This window comes from Chelon labrosus (genome assembly GCF_963514085.1).
Source record: "Chelon labrosus genome assembly, chromosome: 22".
In the NCBI taxonomy this organism is placed as follows: Eukaryota; Metazoa; Chordata; class Actinopteri; order Mugiliformes; family Mugilidae; genus Chelon; species Chelon labrosus.
Window position 1 is genome coordinate 14609699 of NC_140355.1, and position 24701 is coordinate 14634399.

At 42.7% G+C, this 24701-nt stretch overlaps 1 protein-coding gene across 1 annotated transcript in view; it reads right to left on the minus strand.

Moving 5' to 3' along the window:
* Nucleotides 1-2442: 2442 nt before the first annotated feature.
* Nucleotides 2443-24701, minus strand: part of brinp1 (bone morphogenetic protein/retinoic acid inducible neural-specific 1) — a gene marked incomplete at its 3' end in the record, with an annotated part of 87926 nt that continues 65667 nt past the window's right edge. The window contains exons 5-7 of the mRNA XM_084572819.1: nt 12801-13037; nt 8102-8324; nt 2443-3577 (exon numbers count right to left, since the gene is read on the minus strand). Of these exons, the coding sequence (XP_084428945.1) occupies nt 2443-3577; nt 8102-8324; nt 12801-13037 (1595 nt within the window). The remainder of the gene's footprint in view (nt 3578-8101; nt 8325-12800; nt 13038-24701) is intronic.

A 24701-nucleotide genomic window follows, 5' to 3' on the forward strand; every position in this document is an offset into this window, starting at 1 on the left:
AATGCATTCCTTCGGGATGTCAGCTGTGTTTGCAAAACTCATTCTCCTGTCTTTATTTTGGCCTGTAATTCGCCTCAATGTGCAGTTGATTTCAAGAGAGTACGAAGAAGCTGGAGCTCAAAAACCGATCTAACTAACAGTCTATTCGGCTGCTTGACTTGGTTGGCAGTCAGACGGTGTCAAAGGAAACAATATCATCCAGTGTGCCCGATGCAAACCGACGGCAAACACGGCACACCAACGTGGCCGTTGTCATGTCGCATCGCAAAGCACAGGGCTAGCCCCCTTTCCTGCGGCTGCGGCGACGCTTCCATCCAACCGTGAAGGAACGCATTTTGTTTAGCCGGTTTATTTGAACTGAGGGGTTATACAGCAGTCCATGAATTATACAGAAATGCATACCCCGAACGAAGCTGTGTGGAAACAAGGCAGCACAACCCGTCATGATATACTACATGTCTCTTTATATGGCTGACCCCTCGAGACAAGTCTCGTCGTAATGTAAAAGAACGGTTATTTAAACGAAACATGAGCATAGATCGACAGAATGAGAAAAAACAAATAAACAGATGTGAGGTTTTTAGATGTAATTGTACTGGTTTGCAATTAGGTCAGCAGCATTTACACTAGGAGGACCGTTATTCTAGAGTTTGGGTAACAGGGCAGTGAATATAATGCATTCGATTTTTTTTTTTTATTTGGAACCCTCGAACTAGAGTGATTTTGTTGTTGTCGCCAAATGTCAAAAGTCACCAGTAATAGAAAAACGCTTCAGCATTGGATTACCCAAATAAAGTGTGACCGTCAATAAATAGGTAGTGTCTCATATGTCAGTTTGATGACTGAGAGTGTCCAACGACGTCGCAGCTAGCTCTGTTGATGCTTCCAGTAACATGCAAAAGATCTCATATCTCAAAAGAAAGAAAGAAAAAACAAAAAAGTACATTTTTACACGTGGTCATAATAAGATTACGGATTAAACACTGGCAAAAAGGTATTTTAAGCTTTAATATAACCATTTCTTCTTTTTTTTTTTTCTCCTGCGGCACAACATAGAAATTCAATGGCTTTACAACACGATCTTATTCAACATAATATGCCTTCTCTTGTCATCTTCCTTTTTGCTGTGCTCTTGTCTGGAATCATCTGAGAGAATAACACAAAAAACATACAGATGGAACATTTTTTTTTTTTTTTTCTTTTCTCAGCGTCATGGAGGAGGTGAAGTGGGGATGAACTTTATGCTTTACTGTATATCTACTGTACCTCAGGGAAGTGTATGGCTTTAAGTTGTCTTGCAAATGTGCCTCAATGATGAACGCTTTTACATTTTTGCTCTTGGTGCCCGAAAAGCTCCACAAATCAGCAGTCACGACATGTACATTTTGCAAAGCTGTACAAAATAGCATTGATTGTTAAATCTTCAGACCACAATATTGCACTCACGCACCAGGAGGTACTGCCTTGTGAAAAAAAAAAAAACACAGCATGAATCTCAAACACGGGAAGAAGAAGAAGAAGCGCTCCAAAATGCAAGATTCAGCAAAGACTGGAGTCAATCGCAAAATGACACATTCGATTAACAAACAGCGATAAGCGTCAAGGCAAAAGAAGGAAAAAGAGGAACGAAAAAAGATATACACGCCCAGACTCTCCCTCACGCACACACACATTCACTCACATATATATGTATATATAAACAGCTGGCTTTTGTTATTTGACATGACTATCCATTACTGCCCTGCTGTGTGCCTTATGTGTCAGAACAATGACAGAGTGCCCCATAACTCACAAAGAGCAATGCAGATTCACTGTGGGTCTGAAATGTAATAAAGAGTCTATAAGTAATGTGTTGACTACTTACTCACTAGGGCTATTTAATCCTTACAATGTATAAACATTTTTTTAATATTAAACTGTCCGTTATGTCTGAAATATTTTGCACATTAGCTGAAATAAAATGATATCTGGTCTGCCCTCGTGTTATATCATTATTCCTTTAAAAATTAATTTATTTTTTTCTCAATAAAGAATGGCAGTTTCAGATATAACCTTTGATCCCTCGGAGTAAAATCAAGGCCTCTTTTTCACCAGTACATAGATTTAATAATTTTTTTTTTCTTCCTCTCACTTTTTTTTTTTTTTTTTTTTTTTTTTTTTTTTGACTTCTTTTAGGGAATTACAGACATGCTGGGACAAATATGATACAGTCTTTATAGTGGTTCCATTAATCTTCTTGATCTGCCAGAAAAGCTTTTCATCACTGCCTTTTCCTTTTTCTCTTTAAGAATTATGCTTACAAAGTTAATATTACATCAAAAGGCAGAAAAGGTCAAAAAATGAAAAAAGAGAACAAAAAAAAAAATTTAAGATTAATATCCCCTCATAGTTCACTTGTTGGGTATTTCTGTTTAGTTCTCTGTCCTTATGTTAATGTTACGTTCAGCAGAGTTTAGCAGTCAGGTGATCTGATTGTTTTAGTATCTCTGTGCTGTACATGTCCAAGGCGTGATTCACTCGAATCATCTCGCTGTTGTTGAGCTTGAGCCTATGCTTTAGCATACAAGAGAAGAGGTCCAGCTGGGGTTTGCCAGGTGCAGATGGAGGCGCTAGGCGGTTAATCCGATCCCTAATGTCCAGTAACAGGAGCATAACAGATGAGGATGAGTAGAACTGATTTCCTTGTGTGTACGACTGGTTCACCTGCTGCACAGCACTACGAAGCAGGTCGGCGTTAAAGCGCAGGCTGTAACCGAACACTTGGATATCAGAGATTTTTATGTAGATCTGCCGCTTGTTAGGATCTCCAAGATCCACCGGGCCCGTGTCATTGCGGAGGCCAGTTGGGATTTTAGCACGGCTGCGCAGGTAAATGTGCACCGTCTCGAAGAAGGTCTTCCACCGATTACCCAGCAGGAGGGTCCAGTTGAAGCACTGTGAGTTCTGCAGTCGTACTTTTTCCCAGCGAGGGTATCCATGTTCACCGAAGGGCATGCTCCAGCCTTCAGAGTGGCTGCCACTGAACGGGTTGACATAAACAAAGAACATGGGGTCAATGCTGCTATTTCGCATCTGGCAGATCTTCATCGATAAACCAATTATCATGTGGAGGTAGTCCATCCGGTTTTTGTTACTTTTGAGAGTCAGGGACATGCGCTTACGCCAACGCGGGTCAAAGAACGTCTCAAGCCGGATCTCGTTACTTATGAAAGTAGTGTGAATGTACAATCTTGAATCCATTTTCTGCAACAGGTATTTGAGCTCCAGGTCCTGAAAGTCCAGATCAGTTTCAAAGCTGATGAACTGCTCGCTACGTTCCGAGTCCACATTCTGGGGCTCACAGCGGCCACGGTACAACTTGTAGCCCTTGTTGCAGGAGCCACATTGGGAGATGTTGGCCAGGCTGCACATGGCACAGCTGTTGTTGCCACCTATGACACACGGGATGGGTCGCTGGCACAGGGTGACACCTGTGTGGCACACGCATGTCCTTTGGCTCTCCAGGAAGGTCCCCCAAAACCCATTCTCATTGCAGTAGAGGAAAGACTGAACCCTGTTTAGCCACTGCATCACAGATCTAGAGAGAGGGAAGATGGAGAAAGATGAGATAGGAGCATTAATAGTTATCAAAGTGTAAAAATCATTCTATTCTTGACTCAACCATGCTGAAATGAAGACAATACTTGACTTGAAAGTAAAACAAAAATGTTTTGTTGAATATTATTCAACCATATACAATATACAGTACATTTACATCTAGTCGGGGGAATGGAATCATTTATTTTCTTCAAGAGGGAGGAGTTCCGTTATTTCCCAGAGGTGAAAACCATTACTTGCTATTCCTATCTTGTCTTATCTTTTTTCCCCTCAGGCATCTTTCCCTGTCATCTTGACAGTACTGGAACTTTTCTGACTACAGGAGGGGAATTCTGAATCCAGATCTTTCAGAGAAGACGGCTGGTCAAGGTTAGTTTGACATGTAAATGAACTTAAGCAGTAACTATGATGGATGACGTCGCATTTTGAGAGAGGCCCAAAGGCTCCATGCTATATCCATATAAATCCAGTAAAGATCACCTTTACAGGACAGTGGAAGCGCAATCTGTGACGACACTATCCCGCAGGAACATGCATGCAAAACACATTTCCACCCCACCAAAAGTCATAATCTCAGTATTATTATATTCTATTTAGTTGTTCTTTAAGTGCTGTTGCCATTTCATAATCCCAATGCATTCTCCATCATCCACAAATAATGCGTGTATCTTGCAATTTCTTTTTTAACATAACTCATACCTAAATGCTTATAAAACAATGAAGAGTAACAGTTGAATTAATGCAAAAGGCTATAAAATGTGTTTTCTTTTAGAACGTAACGCTATACATTCTAATTTTACTCCCAAAACATTTAAAGTGGTTTCAAATGTAGAACAATGAATCATCAGCATACAATAAGACTTTTCCTTCCCTGTGGAGGGACTCTGGAGGGTAACAAAGATTGCAAGCAGCTCAGCGGCATTGATTAATTGGAGAGGGGAAAGACTTTATTGTACCATTTGAAATGGCACGGTAACGTGACTAGAATTGATGGCATTATTCTGCACGGATTCTGGTGGGAATTGATTAATTCCATCAAAATCATAAATTTAAGATCAAGGACCAAACGCACCATATATTTATAGGTCTAATTTATTTACTTTCATATTCAGGACACAGCAAACCAAAAAATAAAATGAAATTAAATGACACATAAAAAAAGAAACTTGATGAATCCTGTATAAGTCCTGTATACTTACAAAAGTTTCTGAAAACTTGGAAACCTTAAAAAATTGAAATTGAAAGGTGTTTTTTTATTTCTTACTGGTTTGATTAGGGGCATTCAGTACATTCACTCCACGGTGCCACTGGGGAGATTGTTCTCTTTGTATTCAAATGGAGAAACTGAACAGTACATATTTCATTTTTCATATCATATTTGTTTTTCTGTTTTCTGTGTTCTTTGAGTGTTTTCTGGTTGTTGCTTTCTGTGATTTTTTTCTTAATTTGTTGGTGTTCTGGCAACTTGCATCTTCTTTTGCATGTTGCAAAAAAAAAAAAGTCTTTCACCAGCTCTGGCAGCGAGATCAAAGATCCCTGTAATTGCATGTTGGTGTGAGAAAAAGACGAGAGAATAAGACGGTATCAGAGCAGGGGAAGGAAATCTATGCGGATCACTGAAACAAACTAACAAAAAAAAAAAAAAAGATCTTCATAAAAGTGTGAGAGATGGAGCCATTCACTGTTGTAAGACATCAGTAGCATTAGCCACTTTTGAAGGAATATGTTTAAGAAAAAATGTAAGGAGTAAGAACTTTAATTGTAGACACACGTTTTGCGATGTCAAACGGTGGCTACTTTAATATACAGCCTCTACATTCATATTTGTAAGTATGCTTGACTTTGACCATGAATAATTAAAGCCGGTGCAAAGACTGCATGCAAATGATTTGGCTGGGAGTGATGCTACTTCATTATCTGCCACCATTAATCATTTATACCAAAGATAAACTGTTATGTTCGTTCCAGTTGAAGCGAGCCGCTGTACTCATTACCGGAAATGCAAGAGCAACTCCATTTAGGTTTCCGCAACGAGCGTTCGCAGCAGTAATTTACGACGCTCGCAATGAAACGATGCCTTGTGGTGAGGTACACCTAGAACAATTATGATTTGGTAATGTGCGATTGCAATAATGGTCGGACAACAATACATTTGGTGCTTTACTTTCATTATATGTATGAATTTATGTTTATTGGCCAACATGGTAAAGGGGCAGCATGATTTAAAAAAAAATCTTGATAAGTTTAGCTTGATAACAAGTCCACATTATAATAATTGCGCTCTGTAATAAATAACTTCCTTTGTGCTCTGTTGCATGCACAATGTAATTAAACTAAAAGCTGGCTAGGAGTGGTTTAATATGGGTTTCATGTTAATGTTGCATGAGAATGAGAATTATGAAATAAATTGAGACTTCGAGAATGCACTATCACCAAGTATATAACTACGCCGCCTTTATTTTTAACTTAGCTACGAACATACTGTATGCACTAGCAATGCGTGCAAGCTAAACGTGGTTTATTAAGCAGCCAGGTTACAGAGAAATATAATTTACTCATGAGGCCAGGCATAACTCAATGACAGAGCCGGCTTTAAGTGTGTTGCCTTGGCAACAAATAATCACCGAAGCATTTACTTTCCCTTTTCTCTTTTATTTTCCCCTCTCTCTGTAGCACATTGCAAACGATTGCCATTGCCTTTGTAGAAGAGACAAGTTCCCTTTGTATTGCATGTGTGCAGTGCAGGCTCCAGTATTGCATTTTGCTGGTTAGTGTTAATAAATCTTAGGGTGTGGATTCCCCTATAAATACAACAGTATTCTAGGGTAATAAGGATGCAGTATCGTGCACCCCCATCTCACAGTTGACCAACTTGTTTCCACCTCCGTAGCCGTTAGAGTGTTGTGGTAAGGTAATCTGAGATCCTTGTGTACAGCTTGGGGAGAATTCTCCCTGCAGAGGAGTCCTGTAATCATTGGAGAAGTCAACAACCACAATGCTCACAGCACCTCTCCAAGTAGCAGGTGGACGACTACATCACAGGCCCCATTGTGGGCCTAATATATGAACTGGAGGGGATCCAAATGGTCTCTCACAAGGGATCTGTCTGGCAGTCATTTAGAGCCCCGGTGCTCAGATTTCTTCGCCACTGGGGCCTGGGCAAGATGTTTTGTTTTTTTTTCACATCTTCATCAGCACCCTCTGCCGACTCACTGGCAGGTTGAAGATGTGCTGGAAGGCCTCCCCGAGGTGGTTGGCGCGCACATTGAAAACACTGATGCTGTATATATGGGCCTTCAGTTTTGCTTCAATTCCCTCATCCTCTGATCAGCCTACCCAGAGAAGAGGTCGTGTTTGGAGCCTCTGTTGGTAATAGGGGGTACTTGGCTTGAATCAGGAAGATCTTAAGGGATTCATAACTGTCGGATGACATGCATATGGCAAATTAACTTGCGACGGTGCAGTGAAAGGTAAATATGACGATGAGAGTGTTAGCATTTGCCTCATCAAGCATGAGAAAATGATACTCTGTGCGACAGCTACAACTCTGTGCACCTTGCGAAACTATAACAGCGTGTACCGTTGCACGATTAGTCCTCCAACGCCGCGCGAGGCCACTTTTGTTCCGCTCACACGCGTACGCGAAGCGCATGTACGTGCACACGCAGCCATGATGAAAACAAATAAATCCTCCGTCTGATGCAAAGCCGTCTCGCACAAGGAAACAAATAAACATGCTGCTCTTATTTCCAGCGCCATCAGGCACCCTTGATGCGTACTCCACGGAAGGAGGAAGCGCATACTGCAGCGCTTTGATAACACTTCAGAACAAACCTTTGCCAACTCTCTCACACAAATGTGGGTGTGCGCGCCTTTTTCCGTCGGTGACAGTTGACAACGGCTCATTTTGCGACCACTTAAATGAATATTTTACGGATTCTGTTTCCATCCCTACGCTGACATCCCCTACACGGAACAGTTTGAGGGGCGTTTTCCGCGCGGCAGCCAGAAACTTTGCATATTTTGCATAGTGTTTTCTGATATTTGCTGCAGCGGATGGGGGGGAAATGCCTGGCACTTCGTGCAGCACCGACACCGTGGCACATCCGCAGCGAGGCTCTTAAGCCGCAGCTGCAGTAGGTGGTGACAGATGTGTGCAATGACCTATCAAGAAAACTCCCACAGCTACATTTCTGTTCAGACTGCAAAGTGAAATACAAGAGTGAGCTAGAGTGTTTCGGGCATATGCAAGCCTCAGCACTAAGTTGACTTGATGGACAGAAACAACAGAACCATAAGTTAGAATCTATAATGGATGACATCCTTGCTGTGCATGCTTCAGGAAGCAACAATAAAAATAAACCCCATACATCAAGCTAAGGGAGAAATTTCGCTGAAAGGTGTCACTCTTTCTTCGTTCCCAGCGCTCGTTAATGCAGATATCCTAAAAATATCAAACCGCAAGTAATTCCCAACATAGCGTGGAAGTCATATTCCTACCCACCTCTCCCTAGGCATGTGGTGGTTGGGGTTGTGGTGACAGCGGATGCTGAGGCCGAAGAGCTTGCGGGCGGTGCGCTGGATCTTGAGTCGCTGGATCTCCAGGGAGCTTTGAAGGAGCCTGTAGCGGGCCTGGAGGTCCCAGTCGCTGCCCCACAGAAGATGCACACTGCTGATGGGCAGGAAATGAGTGGAGGGCAGCCTCTTCAGAAAGGACTTGAACTCATCTGGAGAGACAGAGAAGGTCGAGGCGAGACACCGGAGAGAAAAGTAGCAGGGGTGAGGAATGAGTACTTATTGTACTGTAACAAAGCACTTCAGAACAAACAATTTAGTAGCAAAACTTGGAAAAGAAGATACTTTTTTTTGCAGTTTAAAGTTCACCTCTTTATTTCCTTCAAATGCTGCTATTTATATATTGTTTGATGTCTTTTGGTTTACTTTATTTTTTATTTTTTGGCTTGCCTCTGTTGTGAGTATTTGGGGAGAAATGAGATTCTCAGTGCAGTAAACACCCACTCATTCCCCGCTCCCGGACGCCCACTCAAGATTACTGCCCCGACAAATTTGTTCCAACCAGCGGTGATGATTGTCCCCGAGTCCCTCTCGCTGCCTCCGATAATGCCGGCTTGTCTCTCCTCGGGCGACCGCTGTTTTCAGCTCTGGCTTCAATTTTTGGCAACAGCGGGCTCGAAGACGTTCCCGAAAAAACTCCAGCAGGGCAGCGCGAACAAAAGGGCAAGAAATCTTTTATTGAGCGCGCTAATTAGGGGCCTATTGAGTCGGTGTCACTAACCATTACGCCCAAAAATAAATCCGAGAACATCCTGATGAATAATAGAATGAACGTTGTAATTCTTAAAATATCTCATTTGCAGTATTGGTGTTTGAGCTACAGGCGATGCATTGAAATAAAATTTTTCTTTATATACTTTTATAGGTTTTAGCAGATATTCTTTGAGACAACTGCACAGCTTCTGCAAAGAACACACCCCCATTTTCAAGAGATGCACCTGTACAGCACGCCACCACCCCTTCCCCCGACAGCCCTCTCCTAGACAGTTTAACAGCATTAACCACAGAGTTGGGAGCTCTTTTTCAGCCGCAGCCGTGAAATGTCAGAATTTCCTCCACCCTCCTCCCAGGCATGTCAGAGCATCTCCCCCCTTTTTTTTTCTTTTTTCTTCAAAGAAGCCAAGATTCCTTCTCCTCCCCTGTTTTGAACTTGCCACATTCCTCCACCCAGCTTTCAGAGATGTCAGACGCCTCCCTTGCCCTTTTCCTCGAAATACTGAGCGTCTCCGGCATCCAATATTCAGAATTATCTGACTCGCTCACAAAAGAGGACACCCCCATTGTCGAGTCGCTCCCCAACGCCAGTTCAATAGTTGCAGAGTCCTTTTTTTTACAGAAGCTTCAGCGCCATCAAGTATCCCTTCAGTGATACGGCTTCCAATGAGTGCACACCGTCTCTTGAGTGACTCTTATCTCAAGTCACCCAGCACACCTTATCTAAAGATTACAGCTCTCGCAATGTAACCACACTTTACCCCTTGTGCCATTACATCTCACTTTGTTGGCTCCTACCACTATTTCATCCTACCTGATTCCTCCCAACCTACCAACCTTTTGCTTCCTTTAGGTGCCTTGCGTTGACACTTCTAGTGTAGCTGTACTAAAAGTTGCACGAAGCACTGAGTCTACAGTAGTGCTCTTGTAGGTTTCCAGCGGAGCACAGCGGGATATTGTACTGTACATGTAGAACACCCAGCTGCTGGGATTTTTAGACAGCTGAACAATACATGAGCGCACCATGTAGATATCAGCTGTGATTAATAAACTCATCTTTTTTTCCTTCTATTCAAAACGCAACTGACTAGCCCCCCCCCAAAAAAAAAAAAAAATAAATCTCCCGGAGGGGTATTTGCAGAGACTGTGCATAATTGCTTTGAGCAGAAGAAAAGCGTCTTGACGGGATGCATCTGATATGTTATCCAATATACTCTGGGATTTTCTCCGAAACGCGTTTGCATTGCAGCTATCGAGGGAATGGAGTTTGCAATAAATTGCGCGCTCCCTGGCAATAAGTCGCGCTTTTCCTCGCATTAACGCCCGCCGTCAGTCACGATCATTCGTTTTTCGCATTCCCTCTCATCCGCACAGAAAGCCCGGGCTGTGCTGCCTGGTTGTGGCCGCGGTGTTTATGGGTGTACCCTCAGCTGCTCGGCGGCAATCACCCCAGCTAGATAGATAACTAGATTAGCCAGTTTGCCCATGAGTGTTTTCACCAACTGTTGCCAAGGCTGAGACAGACTATAGCCGTGATTATTACTGCGGCCATAATATGACATGTCACCGTGACTGCGGTGCTTTTGTTGCTATGATTATGGCTAAGGCACAGTCAGTCACCGCAAGTAGTTAGTGTACAGTTTGTGCAGCCTATCCATTGTACAGAACCCTGTGTATTCCTGCACTCCTTTCTGAGACACATCCATCCTGCTTGTTAAAAGCACTGTAGGTGCGGTTCCTACGAGGCATAATGACGCTTTCTTGATTAATTCTAATAGGATGTAACAGAGCAGCCACATTGCTGGTATCGCAGAAATACAAATTGAATTATATTCAACAGCAAATCGCGCCGTTGTCCGAGCAATAACCGCATCAAAAGCCTCGACCGGCACATCCAAGCCGAGCAGCTGCAGCTGTGCTCACAGCCAGTGACTTCATGCCGTCGCGGCTCTGCCTTTTTAAAGGAGCACTGAGCAATAAATGCATCATGTAAAGTGTCAGATCCTTTCTCCTTTCTCTAGTATCTGCAGAACATTTCCCTAAACTGGCAGTGTTATAACACCCCGACTGTTTATGGATCAGGGGGAAATGTGAAAAATATTGCAAGGCAACGCAAAACTATTTCAGAAAAATGGAATGGATTTATATGCCACTATCGGAGGTCATTAACTTTGTGTCGTCTCCCCCTCCCGAGGTTTTGTGTTTTTTTTTTTTCTCTGTCCTGTTCCACCCAGACCATACTCTCTCTGTTTAATATTTGTTGTTTCCCAAATGCTCATCCTTTCCTCTCTCGGCTCTCCTCTCACCACAGCTCCTGAAAGCAGAGAGCTGCCCACCCCGAGTTTGGTTTTGTCCTTTTAAAAGGGAGTATTTCCCCATTGGCGTCACCATGTGCTTGCACAAATGTGAGGGTTTGCCTCTGTAATATTGTAAGGTACTACACAAAATCCCCTGAAATGAATAAGGTTATGATTTGGTGCTATAGCTGAGTGGAATATAACACCATCAGTTTGGCTGGAGCCAGTTTGGTTCTCCTACAGTGCATCTGTCTATAGCATAGGCTGTATAAAGATGGATGGCGGAACTGCTCCTCAAAAGTGCAGCAAAAGCAAGTAGTGCTCCCCCTGGTGGCTCGCTGCAGTATAGGTCATAAGCTCCACCTCCTCCATGTTAGTGGATGGGACCTGGGCTAAACTAAAACACTAAAATACACGTCAAATTATTTTTTTCAAGGATGGTTTCTGTCATTTTAGGTGGTTCATATAATGCTGATGCATGTTCAAGTGTCAATTTTTGGAATAAGTTTTGTTTTAGTTAGTTATGTGATGCTATAGAAACAGGATGTGACATGATGGCGACTACCAGTTGCCATGCCAACTGCTGTGTAAGAGTGAATTAAATAAAAAAAAAAAAAACGTATCCCTGGAAAAATAGCATCAGTTTGGCCAATGCAAGGAAGTGGTGACGCATTGTCCATATTTATATACAATCTATGGTCTATAGTGGTTACGTTCAGTTTTGAGTTACAGGGTTATAGATATTTACAATAATTCAATTACTAGCATAACATTTTTAAACATCATGTATTCCATGTAATTTTGACTTATGGTATAAGAAATATCCTCAAGAAAACCATGTTTTCAACTGATGGTCATGTTCTGCACATGTCCTCCGACTCTCAGGGAGATTTATGTAAATCCTTTTTTTTATATTTCTTTGGTCTTTTTTTTACAGTGCACTTCATTCTGAAGCACCTCTTTAAAGATGCATTGCACTCGCTGACCTTTATGACTAATATTAACTCTCTCCTGTGGTACATAAATATATTTATCTGTTGCTGGCAGGTTTTATTGGGACACTTTTATATCATATCAATAATAGATACGCGTGGTGCCTTGCCATGCAACGTCTAGGCACAAGCCTCCCTTTTCTCGCACTGTGTCCCAAATCTTGCTCTCCCCTCGTGTTTGCATTTGCATTCTGTGACAAACAGAGAAACCTACAGGGGCGAATATTATTTGTTCCGGTAATTATCAGTTTGACATATAATGGTTATGACATTTGCTTCGATTCCTTGCTTCTAAAAGAGCCTCTGTACACAGTATGTCTCGCAGAGTGGGTTAGTTCTTAATGCATTCCAAGGATAGCCCGTGAGGGGGTGTTTTTTAAACACTTGATTAAGGTTAAAGGGAAGATGCACATCATAAACAGCCACTATACCCACCTTGATCCCTGCAAGCACTACAAGATGCTAACATAATATGCTAATCTTGTGCATTTGGAAGTGAACACAAATGGCCTGAGCTGTTTAATTATGACTGTGGTAACTGACTGTGCAAAACTGTGATTTGCAATACTACTTCACTCCACTTATAGCGATGCTAAATAAGCTTTGGAGGATTGTCCCTGCTTACCAGAGTTTTCAAAGTCTTTATAAGATGCCGCCCACGACTCAGACATGCCCAACAGGGTTTTCTCCATAATTTGGATGTCGGTGATGGGACAGTTGCACTGGGGATACTCCTCGGCGCACTGACAGATGCACTGGTTGTTGTGGCACACGTACTCCCCCTCTCCATTGCACATGATGTAGCTCAGGGCTGACTGGACGAATTTCTCCTGCAGGTATTCTGGGAAAATGACCTGGAGACCTGAAACACACAGAGATGGAAGGTTTTTTTGTGAAACACGGTATGTTCAAAAGTGTTCCCGCTATGCATATATCATATTTATGACACAGAAAAAAATAAAAAATTAAAATTAAAACGCTCAGACATCCAGGATATAAGTGTGCGAGTTAGACATTTTCATCACTCTGTATTTAAATGCATCCTTATCTTTTATAGTAAGAGCAGAAATGGAAAATAAAGTCAGCTGGCTTTGCTGTAAATGCGTGACGCACGCACGATATCTCTTCAACAGGCACACGTGTGAGAGAGAAAAGTTACCGGAATGTGAAAAGTGGCTATGAAATGGCTGACTGCCCTCCCAAGATCACTATAAGCTCTCATTTATATTTCTAAAGGATGTGCTTCAAAGCTTGCCACTCTTCAACTCTGGCTGTCTGTTCTGTGGCGAATCGCTCACAATGTGACAATGAATGAACAGTGATTGATGCCCGCTCTCTAGCACTGTGTTGGTTTATTTAGCAGCGAATGCATTTCTCTTTGTACGTCGCCTAGTGTGCACGCGTGTGCTTTACAGCGCGTTTTCATTTGTATTTGCGGTTTGCACACCAAACCTCGCGGCATTCTGCTAATTACACAGTAATTGCAATACCTGAATGAGAGGCCAATTTAAAACGGTTGCCGAAAGTGCCTCCTCACTCTTCACCATCACTGACAAGGTATTTATAATTTTTTAGACTCCGAGCCAATCCATATCTCACCCAGGGGATCTCACAGGATTGAAGCTTGGACAGTTAACAGTACAGGCTTTCTCTTCAGTCCAGGCCTGGGGGAAATAAATCCCCAGCTCTACAAGCCACTGGATTGGAAAAGAACTAAATAGATTTTTCCTTCTTGTATGAAACAGCATCTTGGCGAGGCCACATTTTCTTAATAGGTTTTACTTGAGCACAAACAGTGCTTCAGCAGAATCTATGCAGCCAGTAACCAGAACAAAACACGTTATTGAATGATGAATGATTGCATTATTATTATTTTTTTCTTCTTTCCCCCCCGCTCACATATTATTTTCACCTTTGGGTGAAAACGGGAATCCGTTTATGCAAAGTCGACACAATGCAGCTGAAACGGAAGAGAGAGTGAGCGCAGGATTCGGCGCCGCGCACGTGAATCACTTTCATTGTGTTGTCTTATTGCTGCATACGCTGCAGCAATTAATGCCCCTTATTTCCTCGCCGAACGTATGACGGCGGGTAATTTGGGAGCAGGTGAAGGCGTTAATGGTTCGGATCTGAAACGCGGATCTTTAACTTCCGTCGCCATGGTGACCGCTTGGAGGGAAGTAACACAAGCTGTGAGGTGTTTTAGGTTCATCATGAAAGGTCAGTTGCTAAGGCTGTATTTGTGTCGAAACAAGAAGGAAATACGTTGAGTGTATACGTGCAGAACAAATACGAGGCTTCCACAAAGCCCTTCTGCTCTTTATGCTAAACAAACCTACTATAGAAGAGTGAGCCCCTTTCTTTTCCACACCTCATCAGAAACCACTGCCCATCAGCGATGAAGGGAACAGACGGCGGGGAGAAGGGATGGAGGGAGTAAAGGGGATGGATAGATCATGTCTGACCACAAAAGAGTTGGGTTGCACAGGGCTTTTTCTCCATCAGGCCTGTCTGGATCTAATATTCATTTAGCTTGATGTATTCCTGGGCCTGAAACTTTAATGTGATTTGTGGGAAAATCCAGATGGCAAGTTCACGGATCAACGCTGCTCACTGACAGTGCCGGTGCCAGCGGCCGGGTGCACAATAACACCGAGCGCCTCAGCCCTCCCTCTTTCTCTCTTTTTCCGTATAACCATGCCTCATACCGCCAAGCCCCGCTATCAACACGTACACATATTTTCCTTTTTTCCTGATCTGGCGTGTGGGTGCCGGAAGATTGCAGGAGGAACCATTTGGGACGCCGACATTCAGCTCAGCGCTATCAGGCTCGCAATCTCTTGTTTTTCCACTCGGCTCTTCTCTCAACGTTTGTGCCCCTCGTCTCCCCGCGCCTCTCGCACGTCTCCACTGTCTTACTTCATTACACTCACTCCCGCCGCCCGCCACCCGCCACACGCATGCACGTGCCCCCTCGACTCTTCCCCCGCCGTCATCCTTTGGCTCTCGTTCACTCCATCAATCACTCTCCTCATTCCCGTTTCTTCACCTCTTCTGCTCACCTCTACATTCTCCCGCCGAGCGCGCACTCAAGTATTGGAAATTTGATGTCTTGTCCTCCCACTCCAGTACAGAAATGATGTCATGCAATAAAAGTAAATCCATCAACATTTGTTAGTGCAGTGGGGAATGAGTAAGAGAATTGGAGCCCATGGGCCAAAATGGATTGAGAAACCAATCAGAGGGAGAAAAACATTTATCTTTGTGACTTACCCAGCTTTGCGGTGTTAGCGCAGTAGCATGTGAAATAACTGAAAGGGCCCGGGCTGTGAAAGCTACAAGTCGCACGGCTCCGAGGCAGGCAGTTGCTGAGGAAAACACTAGATGGCGAAGCGGAGAGCAACGCTCACCGTCATTAAAGGCGAAATGATGAAATGAAAGGTACTAAGGTATTGGAATTTCCATGCAGCTATTTGATAACTTCCAACTTCATGCTCTGTCAGTGCACATAATTCCCTGCAACCTCCCATGCCTGGCTCGCCCTAAATAAATAGCGCCTCAAAATGGCGGTTAATCTCACTGCATACATCAGAGGCTGATGTATTTCTTTCACGTACGCCGGGCCTGCAAACATTCTGGGAATGCTGAGAACGGGGGGCGACTCTGCGCGACTGTGACTTTGCCTTTTCATTACGTTCCAGGGCGCTCTATTTTTACATGGTGATAGATAGGGAGTATAGGCCGCAACTGAGCCTTGTAACTGCCTTGGCAAGCAGTTGCCTGCTTATTGGAATGCCACGCTCCGCCTCATAAGTTACAGTTTCATTAAAGATTAATTGACCATTGTGTGGCCGCAATTTCACAAAATAATCATTACTTAATCCACTGGTGCAATAAAGTGCATTACTTCAATGGGGGCATTAAATTACCATTGGAGGTTATCGTTGCAGCCATGATACAAAACCAAAGACCTCTGAACTGGAAGATTGTCCGTCGCTGCTAAGTCCAGGCTTGCCCTGTCCTCATAAACTTAATACAGAGGGAGCGCATAGTTTTAGGTTTTGCTGCGTTCGCCCCTTTTTTCTCGAGAAGTCTCCTCCTCTGCAGCTACGAAGTAAAAGGTGCGGCTGAAGCAGCTATTTATCCACTTTTCATTTCTTTGCATAAAGCGCTTTAGGTCCCCGACAGCGAGTGTGTGTTGGGCCTAACAGAGGATAACATGTTCCAGTAGAGCTATTCTCAGCTCTCGGAATATGTTAGCATTTTTTAAAGTTCTGAATGAGGAGTACTTAGCATTCAAATGGATAATGTGCTGGTGTGTCTGCGCCGAGTAGATTATCGTAGATTATCATAAGTGTTCTAAGCACTCTAGACGGCGACAGCTTGTGTTGTCAAACAGGACTGTTGACTAGAAATTTTGTATTATCATGTTATTTAAGCGTTTGTGTGCAGGAGTAATTGTTTCAGACAATTTAGTCCAAAAAAATAAAAAAAAAGAATTCACCTCAAATATTCTTCCAACTAATCACAACACAAAGAGTGCTTGTTTTTGTTTCATTCCCAGAGTGCTCTGAGGTTTGCTTGTTGCTGTGTTGTTCTTCTTGTGTTTTATGGTACACGAATGCTTGCATATGTTTGAAGGAGTAAAACAACAGAAGAATGGAAAATCCCATTTCCTAGGACGTATTAACATGCAAGTGCCTGCACATGCATAATGTGTAATAGACCCTTGCGTATTTGCGTGGAACAAAAATGTCTTCGCACAGCATCTCCACGTACAGCAGCTCTAGCTTTGCAGAAACCCACCTATTCGTGTTTTTTGGACACAAAAGCAAGCGATGATGCAGGTGCAGCAATCACCGTTAAAGAATAAATAAATGGTCTTGGTATTCAGGGTTTGCTACGACTGCCTCCCGAAAAAAAAGAAGAAGAAAAAAAAAAAAAAGGGAATTGCTGAAACTGCACGTTGAAGCAATTGGCGGATTGAGGAGGGCAGGCAGTCTGGAGAGGTAGATGAGCTCTCCATGGTGCTGAATTATTGTCTGTTGTGCTACACACTGGACACAGCCGCACACGTCGAGTACCTTAGTGATTATTTTTCTTCTTCTTTCACCGTGTGGAAGACCACGGCGGGAAACAAATGCACATCAGGAGTATTTTTTTTCTTCTTTTTTTAAACGTAACACCGTGACATTTGCAAAGTACCGTCACGCTGAATATTAGGTGTGCCAAAAAAAAATAAAAAATACGCCGTCCCCGTGTAATTAGAGATGTGGTTGCCGTCGGTGGCTTGTGCACTTCAGTCGCACTGTTCAAGCTGTTCCATCATGTGCTGCCACATGTCCCCGCACAGCAGTGGCAACAGGCCTCAGCTGGTGAGATATTGTACTTGGGTTGCACAATTACGTGCACAGACACAAACACACACAAAGCTACGAGCGCTCGTGTGCACACATGCATACGCACCCTTCGCGGGCTCTTGCAGAAATCACATGTTTTACAAGAACCCTAGAGAGGGGGTGGAGAGACGTATGACAAGCTCTGACATTTCCATTTCAGTTATAAAGGATACAACTGTCCTCAAAGTGTCACTATGTGCTGTGTACAAATCTGAGATCAAAAGCCCAGAGTTATCACTGAAGTTACATCAAACATTTCTAAACAGAAATAATGTTAATCTGTTTGTACTGACGAGCACCTTTTTGCTCGGTGCTCTGAACAATTCACTGAATTCCAGAAAAACTACGCACATACCGCAATATGGTATTTCAACTGTCGCTATGACAACGCACTGCACAGAGCATGTTCTTTTATGCAACATCCGGACAATTTGTGTCAATCCACAGTAAATCATTTATATTGTGTTTTTAATTTAGGCCTAATACAGTAAAGTGTTGTTATCAGACAGGAGTTTTAAAATCCTACCTGACTTAGAATGTACACTGCAACACATGCTTGACTTCACAGATGTTGCTCTAATCTCAAACCAGCGCACACTAGGAGATTTGAAAAATAACGGGCGCAGCACACACTACAGGATATTATTTAGTTTGCCGCACCAGAGCAGGGACCTCCCCGTGTGATCTCACCGGTAAGCTGCTGTAAACAAAACCAAGTCTGCAGTGCCAGTTGCAATAAACATCCCGATCCATACTACAGTCCTGCAAACAGAAGAGCAAGTGGCACTTCCTGGCTCTGTACTACATAGCTAAAAAAAAGTGTGGATGAGAAAATTGTTGCTGGGTGTCTTTCCTGCAGCAAGAACTGCATGCTAGTTAGCAGAGGTGGCAAAAGTATTCACATTCTGTACATAAGTAAAAGTACGGATACTTGTGTAAAAAAGTACTCTGGTAAAAGTTAAAGTACTCATTCAACTCCTTTACTCAAGTAAAAGTAAGAAAGTACAGGCTCTGAAATGTACTTAAGTAAAAAGTAAAAATTATTTTGCCATTAATGAAACAATTCATCCGTTGATAATTTTGCAAAATGAAAAAGTTCTATCAGAATAATCCAGACTTAATTGACCAGATGTCCTGCATGAGCATCTGGATAATTTTTAATGGTAAACTGAGGGTTACTGGGTTGTTGTTTTTAAACCGCTAGCTAGTGTTAGCTAGTTATCAAAACGATGTGTTCCCATAGCATTGCTAACGTTGTAAACTGGCTTCCAAAAAATCCTCAAAAAGCTAATGATAGCAACAGAAACCACACCATACATGAATTTGTTTTTTTCACATTACACCAGTAGTTCTCAAATAGTGGGGTCAGGTGGATTTTCAGTATTACCAGAGCCCGTCTACGGAGAGCCTTCCCACTCTCTATTAAGTCCCATTGTAACGAATTTTGGTTGCAGTTCCATCAGATTTCCACTGGGGGCGATCGCCATGAGTGCAACATGAATGGGACTCTATGGAGCTAAACGGCTAAATGTGTCTCTTTCACCCGATTGTCGTTGAGAAATCTCAGATTTGATTGTAGGTTTTGCAAGTTCAACATGGGTTATAGGTCAAAAGTTGAATGAACGAGAACTTATGTCCTTTCGTTTTCGTACAGGTTGAGTTGTTGTTGCCCATAACACGCTAGCATTGTGCTAATGAACGCTGATTGGTCAGTGAAGGACTGATTACGACCAGATCCCGCTTGACGGCATCGTGGCATCCGAAGCGGGACCAGAATGTTAAGGCGGACTTTTTCGCCCAAGTTTTTTTTTTTCCGGCCCGGTCTTTTAAAACAACGAAACAGAAACTCTTCTAGCACGAGTATTTACCCGTGTCAGCTGTGTTGTCCATGCCTCGAGAGAAAAGAAAGTGCAGAGCGCGAAAGCACCAAAGCAGTGACTGAAGGATTGCCGTAAAGCAGTATCTGGTCGTACGATGTGTATGACGTCATTGACATTTTAAAATACTTTTTAAAGCAAAATAAGTGACTCTAAAAAATCTAACACCCAGCAGTGTGTAATTTCTTTGCATCTCCTTTCAAATTCAATATTCAAATTACTGCACAAAAAATTATATCCTGAGAAAAGTGGATTTTGAGGGGTACTGCTCCATAGACCGCCATTCATTCTGCACTCGTCCTGAGAGCGCCCTCATATGGAATCAGAGTGGAACTGCAACAGTTCAGAACCCGGAAGTTCGGTGAGAGTGGAACTTCTCCCCATATTAGACGTTCTCTGGTATTACTGTCTTTATTGATGCTTGAATGATAAACAAGCCTCCAGTCACTAGGTGGCAGCAGAGCTCAAACTAACCAACAGGCTGTCTGTTCAAAACAGTAAAAGAAGAACACAGGAAGCGCATCGTTGACTTTCCTTCTCTATTCCGATGCTCTAGTCATGTCCGATCATGTCACGTCTTTTACGTCTTGTCATCCGTGGAGGTTAAAAAAGTAACGAGCCTACTTAAGTACAGTAACGAAGTATTGTACTTCGTTACTTGCCACCTCTGCTAGTTAGCTTGTATAAAAGTAACTATGCTAGCATAGCATGCTAACTTGTAAGCTAGCTAACCAGTGTGCTAGTATCCATGTACAGCTGTTCCTGTTTGTAACCATGCAGATTCTACAAGTTAAATATCAAACATACATCTCATATTAACCCTGATGGGACTGTCAGTGGCTCGGGAGGTTTAGCCAGCACAGATTTTTAGTCTGGTTGCTCTCCATTGGAAACTAATAATGCCTGAATGTGAGTAACAGCAACATAATCATGCACATCATCTGACTGGTCGTAGTACTAACCAGTGGATGCAGTTTTTTTTTTCTTTCTGTGTCAGTTAAACTATAGACAGTGTAAAGATGGACGGTGGAACTGCTGCTCAAAAGTGAAGAAAAAAGCAAGTAGAGCTCCCCCTGGTGACCGGCTGCAGTATAGGTCATAAGCTCCGCCTCCTCCATGTTAGTGGGCAGGACTTGGGCCGTACTAAGACACTAAAATACATGTTGAATAATTTTTTTCAAGGATGGTTTCCACCATTTCAGGTGGTTAATATAATGTTGATGCATCTTCAAGTGTAAATGCTTTGGATAAGTTTAGTTTTAGTTTAGTTATTTGACGCTATAGAAACAGGATGTGAGATATTGCCGACTACCAGTTGCCGTGCAAGTGACAAAGTGACGACGCATCGTCCATATTTATATACAGCCTATGGTTGAAATATGTCCCATGACGAAATCCCAGTTGCACGTATTCTTATATGCACTGAGTGAGGCTATGCTAGGCTATTAAACCTATGACCAAATATTTCGGGCTGAGCCTTACAGTCAGGCAAGATCTGAACGAGAATTTCTCACAAAAATCCTGTCCCCTGAGCCCAGTCATTCTTCAGTCTACAATCGAGAACGCAAGACATATATAACAAGTGCTCATACAAGCGGTTTTATATTATTGAGTTTTCAACGCTGCGAGGGCCCTTCCAAATAATACTAAAGAAAATAAAGTAAAGAAACCAATCAACCAATCGATGAGACAGAGCCTGTCTGACGGTGCAAAACAAGGGGAAAACAGTGGCACTTGGAGAAATGGCAATCTGGAGCTAGCAAGAGTGAGCAAAAGGGAGAAAAAAGATTTATGGTCATGGTAGCCCAAATGGAAACTCACTCTTGATTGACCACTTCCAATTGAAAGCTGACCTCCAGGTCAGCACGGAAAGATTTCATCAGGTATTGGAGTTTCAGCATGTTAGAGAGAATTAGAAAAAAAACGTGCGCCGCCATCCATCTTGAAAATTATCCTGCCTTATCAGTTCTCTGGGCAAAAAGGATGCATGTTTTCGGGAAGGGAAAAGTTGCCTGAGACCATGGATGCGTGCATGGATCTTTGTGAGAGATTGTTCAATACGGAGCTTGGACAACACGTGGGATATGTGTGTCATCAAAGACAGATTTTCAGTTGTAGCATGTCCAGGTTTCAGGAAGAACAAGATGGAGGGACTGTGTTTTGTTTTCGTCTGTGCGTCCAAGCAAGAGAGAGTGAAACCGAGTCGGAGAGAAAGAGAAGATGACGAAAAATGCCTCTGTTGGTTTACTGTCGGGCTCATCCAACGGTTTTTCAGTAATTTATTCTCTGCAAGACAAGGACGCTGTGTTTACTGATATACTTTAGTCTCCGAATGAATTTTTCAACGAGTCCATCATCAAAAAGGAGAAAAAAAAAGAAACTTAATTGATCTGTATGTTTGTTTGTCTTTCCCATAATGTTTGCTGCATTTTCACTTGAAAAGAGGGACAAGCATCGAGCGACAGAGCGATGAGTATCTAATTCATCACTCTCTGCATGACTCGCCTACAGGGCCAGTTTAATTTATTTTCACTTCACCACTTTGAAAACTGTTGGCTCAGGCTATTCTAACATATTCATAAATCTTCCGCGATAGGCTCGTGGCTCCTCCAAGATAGGCTCTTGAGGAAACTGGAGAAAGAGAGAGGAGAAAAGCGTGCGGTGGGGACTGAAAGAAGCAAATTAGTTTGCTTTTGTTTTGGTGCTAATTTATGACAGCCGTACTGGAGGTGATTTGGTCCTTGCAAGGTAATGGCTTGTGGAGGTTCCAGGGCCTTTTTTATCTTTCATTTTGGCGCCGCTAATATACGTGACCAATTTGCATTTTTCAACCCCCGGTTCATGTTATAGTCTATTTGTGCCGGATATCAAATTACACAAACAATATTCCAATCTTCTAACTAATAAACTGACAGCTGCCGCCGTTTTGCCGTTTAAAAGACACTGCCGATATAAAAGCAATCATTAAAAACTGCTAACGGATAGAGGAGTGGGCATTAAAAGTTAAACTAAACCGTGCAAATCCTGGCCATTTAACTACCACGTGCGAATTCCCCCTTTCATTTAATTCCTATTCCTCAATAAGCTATTTTTACTCCCAGGTCCCATTGGAGACAGGAATTGAGAATCCAGCCAAAGCCAATATCATCGAGTTTCTCGGCTTTAGCCTGGAGACAGGACAAACAAATAAAGACCAAATTAAGTTGGGAGAATAAAAGTGTGTTTTATTCCCAAATGCAGTGACGCTAAATAGCGAGGGTCCTTCATTCTGATTGAAGTTAAGAGAATAAATGAGTTCTCAGAAATGAGAATCACAAGATCTGGTGTGTTAAAATTCAAGTTGGATTACTATACCTTCCTGAAAGTCAGTGTTTGCGAGCTTACACTGTAATTTATGCTGAATCATTGAGTTCATGTTGCATGACCGCGCTCTGATGCACTCCTCTGGCTGTGACTGACTGCCAGTAAAACGGCACGCATTTTATGCACTCTGCTGCGACGCACACCGAAACTGTAAAGCCCAAACCTCCCGAGTTATATCAAGTGTAAGCAATGGAATGTTTCATATTTATTAGATAAAGGCCGTGCTAAGTCGTGCATGAATTTTAATTCGGATAGGTTGTTGAAAAGGAAGAGGAGGGTGGGGAGAAGAAGAAGAAGAAGGGGCGGGGGGAGAAGGCACAAGGGTTATTTGCCAAACACTGCACAAAGCAAAACTGTGGGAGAGAAGGGCGAAAACTGAGTTTAGGCTTTGATAGGTAGCTCCCTTGATGTCCGATTCCACTACAGCATTCTAATCTAAATCTAAGCGAAAGCAAAGGGAATATCCAGGGAGTGTCATATCCGCAGTGTGTTATCTGTGGCTCACAGCCCCGCCAGCTTCACAAAGAAAGACCACAGGAGTGAGAGGGAAGTGTGGGCTGGGGGGGAGAAAAAAAAAAATGCATTCCCTTTTGAAAATGTGTTACTTCGGGAAGACAGTGTGAAAGTGTCTCCAGGAAAATTTCTGACCACAGCTAAATTCACCAGCTCGCTCATTTCTCGTTAATTTCAATGCCGTCTCGGGCCGCCCCGGAACGTCGAGCAAATCGCAGGAAAAGCTGGAACAATGTTTGATCGCGGGTTTGTAATCCCTTGTTGCGTGTTTTCTAGCAACGTGTGCCTTAAGGTAGAGGAAGGGCTGAGGTCTGGAGAGAGAGAGAGAGAGAAATGAAACCAGAAAATGAGAAGAAAAAAAAAAGGCATGATTAAAAGTTTAATTAGAAGAATGAAATGGTGTGGGTTTTCTATTACTGCATCCTTGTTGTGGTTCTGCATACCAATATGAAACCTTCATTTAATTCATAAGAAATTAAAACACCTATTCTAGATTATGTTTTTTTTTCTGTATCTCAGTCCGCTCATTTCCATTAGATGGAGAGGATGCAACATTTAACAGCCGGTGAAAGATTCAAATATTCAGCATACGTCCAAAATGTGGAGTTTTAAAAAGTGTCGGAAAATGACAGGGTGAAAAAACGAAAAAAAGTTAATATATTTCCAAAGGAAAAAGTTATGAACACAAAACCGAGATATAAATAATAATAATAAAAAAAATAAGCTGACAAAATGTACTTGACATGGCTCATCTCGGATCACAAGACGTGGCTCCAGCAGTGCGGGAGATCACAAACGCACACATCACTGTGACATACCAAGCAGAGCACTCAGACAGAGAGAGATGTACACAGCGCCGAATGCGATTCTCCAAATCCACCTGCTAAAAGCGGAATTCTCGAATTTCTTCGCGCCCTCTTCATTCCCTAAACGCCGGTGATTTAGACAGCTGCTTTAAAAAAAAGAAAAAGAAGAAAAAACGCTTTCCCATTCACCCTCAGCGCAGACAGAAGAAAAAAATGCGTGTAAACAGAAAGGGCTTCACGGAAATGTCATAAAATAATAAAAAAGAGGAATAATGGAAGTGCTCGGCGTATTCATCGGGATCCAAAACTCAGGTTTAGTCAGGCAATAATTCAGATGACACTGCATTCTTTATTCTCACCCGCCAATGTTTGGTAGCCCATTGTGCTCCGAGTACACTGGCAAATTTCACGTGTTCCCATTTGCCAGTGATGCTTTTAGTGAGGATTAACTTGATAAAGCATCCGACGGGGCCTCATTCATGTCGGGGAGCAAAGTTGGGACGGGGAAGCTAAACAGGAAAAACGACTCCAGACAGACAGCGGCTGAGGACGGAGATGCGCTTCTACA